Source organism: Centrocercus urophasianus, unplaced genomic scaffold, assembly GCF_019232065.1.
Source record: "Centrocercus urophasianus isolate 14NV4802_14NV808 unplaced genomic scaffold, USGS_Curo_1.0 seq_19, whole genome shotgun sequence".
NCBI lineage: Eukaryota > Metazoa > Chordata > Aves > Galliformes > Phasianidae > Centrocercus > Centrocercus urophasianus.
Window position 1 is genome coordinate 14575503 of NW_024884744.1, and position 3908 is coordinate 14579410.

The 3908-nt window shown below is 36.6% G+C and overlaps 1 protein-coding gene across 1 annotated transcript in view; it reads left to right on the plus strand.

Moving 5' to 3' along the window:
* Nucleotides 1–3701, plus strand: part of COL4A4 (collagen type IV alpha 4 chain) — a 65088-nt gene extending 61387 nt beyond the window's left edge. Inside the window, exons 47-48 of the mRNA XM_042820603.1 lie at nucleotides 1524–1810; nucleotides 2649–3701. Of these exons, the coding sequence (XP_042676537.1) occupies nucleotides 1524–1810; nucleotides 2649–2912 (551 nt within the window). The 3' untranslated portion in view covers nucleotides 2913–3701. The remainder of the gene's footprint in view (nucleotides 1–1523; nucleotides 1811–2648) is intronic.
* The last annotated feature ends 207 nt before the right edge of the window (nucleotides 3702–3908 follow it).

Below are 3908 nucleotides of genomic sequence, written 5' to 3' on the forward strand. Positions count from 1 at the left end.
GTATGTATTGTAGTATATGATAATTTCCCTGTGGATAAGGTCTAGGATGGTGTGATCTACACAGTGAAAGACAACTCAAATAGAGCACAGTAAAAAAATTACTTATTTTCTGCAACACAGAACCATTCTAAAATGAGTTGTGGTTTGCTTCCCCCATCCTGGCTAGCCATCTGGGGCTGTCTTTGGGCTCACTGGAGAGATTCTCTTAGATCAGGGGCAGCTTGGGAAAAATAGCTGCTTAGGTTAGATGGTTGCAGTTGGACAGCATAAATAAACTTCAGAAATAAAATTATGCATCATATACAGCAGAATTTTGTGCTCAAGTCTAATTTTTTATCTATTCACTTTCAAAAAAAAACCAAAATGTCTCCCAAGGATAGTTAATCCTGGAATTTTGAGACATTTCTTCTACATAAACAATTTAGACTAGAGTTAAAACGTAAAAAACTGATTGGCTGTAGTTCACGTAGAAGTAATTTTCTAAATTGTTGTAATCTTGTTCTGCAAGAGCCAAAGAACCTACTAGGAGAAAAGATCATCCTTACTGGCTGAACAAAACATATTTAAGAGTTAAAAGAACTTTTTTTTTTTTTTTTTTTTACTACAACAGTGTCACTTTGAAATGTTTTCACTATTAGGTGTTTGGCATTCCCCAGGATAACCACAGTTAGGAACAAAATGTCTTATAAAAACACTGGGAATATCATCCAAATAAAATAAAGTCCTTGTTCCCTGTGACCAGTGGGTTCTTTTCTCAGGCATTTTTCATACTCAGGGTATTCCAGATCACGTATTATTACTAATATGGAATGCTATCAGTGGTAAACAAAATTGGCTTCTCTATAGAAACATCACTTCTGTAAAGAAATAATAAAAAGACACCAGGATTTTTGGGCATGAGAGAAATAACGTCTCATACAAAGATCAGAGCACAAGAGAACTGCAGTGTTAACTACACAGGTCATCACAAAACTATTCTTAACTGAATTCTAGGAGAATTTCACTTTGAGAGTCTGTGAAAATTTTTCGGAATGAAGTTAAACAACTGCTGAGTTTTCAGCTTAATGCACTGGTAGCAAAGGTCTGTCATACATCACAAAAAAATTTCTATTGATCAGAATTGGCTTCTTTTTTCCTACTGCTTCTAATGAGTTCTGATCTCCTCTTAAGCCAGCTGCCTCCTGCCCAATTTATTTTTCAGTGTTGGCACAGCTACAAAATTTGTTATACCTGTTTCCCATGGTAAGAAACTGCTTCACATTTAAATGCTGGACTGCAGCACTATTCAATGGTACTGAAGAAATGAAGGTACGGATTGGTTAAAAATAGTTTCAATATAACAAACTTTTTGTAGGAAGCCCGGGAGGTTTAAAATACTTGAGCGACATAACCTCTGTCAAGACCTGCAGTTTTGCTGCAGTGTAGGCCAGAAGATTATTATCAACATACCTAAAAAAGAAGGGACAACATTTTCAAGTCTTCATCTTTTTTGTTGTTGTTGTTTTCCATTCTTATTACTTCAGGTCTGGCAGGATCTTGTCTTCCTGTGTTTAATACCATGCCCTTTGCTTACTGTAACATCAACCAAGTTTGTTACTATGCCAGCCGAAATGATAAGTCCTACTGGTTGTCAAGTGCTGCTCCCTTACCAATGACACCACTCTCTGAAGAAGAAATAAAACCATACATAAGCAGATGTGCTGTATGTGAGGCTCCAGCTCAAGCAGTAGCAGTTCACAGCCAAGATCAGTCGATTCCTCCGTGTCCAATGAATTGGAGAAGTCTTTGGATAGGATATTCTTTTCTGATGGTAAGTTTCTGGGCACATGATTTCTTTCATACAGCTTTTCTACAGACTCAAACATTTCAGCTCTAAAGGAAAAGCAAGCTAACAGATGTCTAGCAAATAGTACCAAGAAAATTCAGAAAAAAACTTCACAAAATGAAGTTTTGACAGTTTCAAAACCTGTCTGTAAGTACATATATATTATGCTAAAGTCATAGCTTTGAGCTGTACGTTTCTTAAAATTGCCAAGATTTTTGCATGCTTGTCCCATAAACAATGGAATTTTCATGTACGAAGACACTTCAGGACAGTGCAGTAATAGGACAAGGAATAAAGGTTTTACACTAAAAAAAAAAAGGTAGATTTAGATTAGATACAAGGAAGAAACTCCTTACTCAGAGGGTGGTGAGGCACCAGAACAATCAGCCCCGAGGAGCCGTGGATGCACCATCCCAGGAAACGTTCAAAGGCCAGGCTGGATGGGGCTTTGAGCCACTGGAATGGTGGAACATATCCGTGCCCATAGCTGGGGGCGGAGTTAAATCTTTAAGGTCTCTTTCAATTCCAAACATTCTATGATTCTGTGGATTAGAAGTGCAGGTCTCTTCACTGCTGTCCTTTAGTCACATTAGATTGAAGAACATCGTTTAGAACCCACTTGGATTACTCTTTTCTTCAGCTTGTTAAGTACTACAAAAATAAGTCTTAGACTGTTGAGATTAGAGATTTCATCCAACAGCTGAAGGTGACTGCAACCTGAGATCACGAAAAAAAATTGAAAGCAGTTAAATAAAAAGAAAAATTAACATCATTTACATGTTTTTCACACACAGTTAACAAGTTTTTTCACTGTTCCTTCCAGCACACTGGATCTGGTGATCAAGGAGGTGGGCAGTCCCTTATGTCACCAGGAAGCTGCTTAGAAGACTTCAGATCAGCACCATTCATTGAATGCCAGGGTCAGCGGGGAACTTGTCAGTTTTTTGCTAATGAATACAGCTTCTGGCTAACAACAGTGATGCCTGACTTGCAGTTTGCATCAGCTCCCTTGTCAGGAACTCTTAAAGAAGGACAAGAGCAGAGGAAAAAAATCAGTAGATGTCAGGTATGCCTGAAGCATGATTAACAAGTGAAACAAATTAATAGCTAGAGTAAGACAAAAAAACATGCTAAAGACAAACAGTATTTAATATGTAAATATATTTTAAAGCGTGTAACTCTTTTTGCTTGAATGGATACATAAGATGGAAAGATGCATCTATTCAATTTCAGCGACCCATGTGCACATATCTGCAGGTAGTAAAATCCAGTGTGAACTACTGGAGTCTGCTACCATAATGTACAGGTAACAAGCTGAACTTGCAGGGTTGAAGTCAGTCTGCAATGCCAAGAATACAGTACATGATTATACAAGACAGTGGATTTCCTGTTAAAAGTGGCATTTAGAACAAAATATGGCATTTTATAAAGAACCCCCTCTTAAAAAGTATACAAGTGCAGATATGCAAAGAGTCAAATGTCTTAAAGTCCTACAGCTGAATTTCCCAAGCTAAAAGAAATTTTCCCATGCTGTTTCTGAGGGAAGGGGAAAATGCAATTGTTAAAACCACATGATTACACATAATAAAAGCAACAAAGATCAAAGTCTTACTGCTGCTGTACCTAACAAAACTGTGAAAGAACTTAATTGAGATTTCATAAGTAACAATAAGTTGCAAATCCATTTGACAACAGATTATGTAAGAAAATAAAATTAGATGAGATAATGAAGCCTTAAAAAGCTATATTTATATTAGTGATGAATTTCATGAGAAGAGGTAAGTAAAATTATTAAGCTTTAATCCAAGTAGCAGGAGACAACAAAGCAGTTTTTAATGCTAATTGAAAAGAAATTGCAGCATGCTGATGAACCTAAGTGAGGAATATAAGAAGCACTTGTAAAATGTTGCTAACTATTGTCGGGGGGGAGGGGAGGCTTTTTTAAAATTATTACTATTTTTAGAAATACACCACAGGAAAATTCATCACCTTTCAGAGTATTATAGAATGACTCTATAGAGACACTTTTTATTACTGAAAGCGTTGATTATGAAAAATTTTATAAGCTTAGCACTAGTCACTT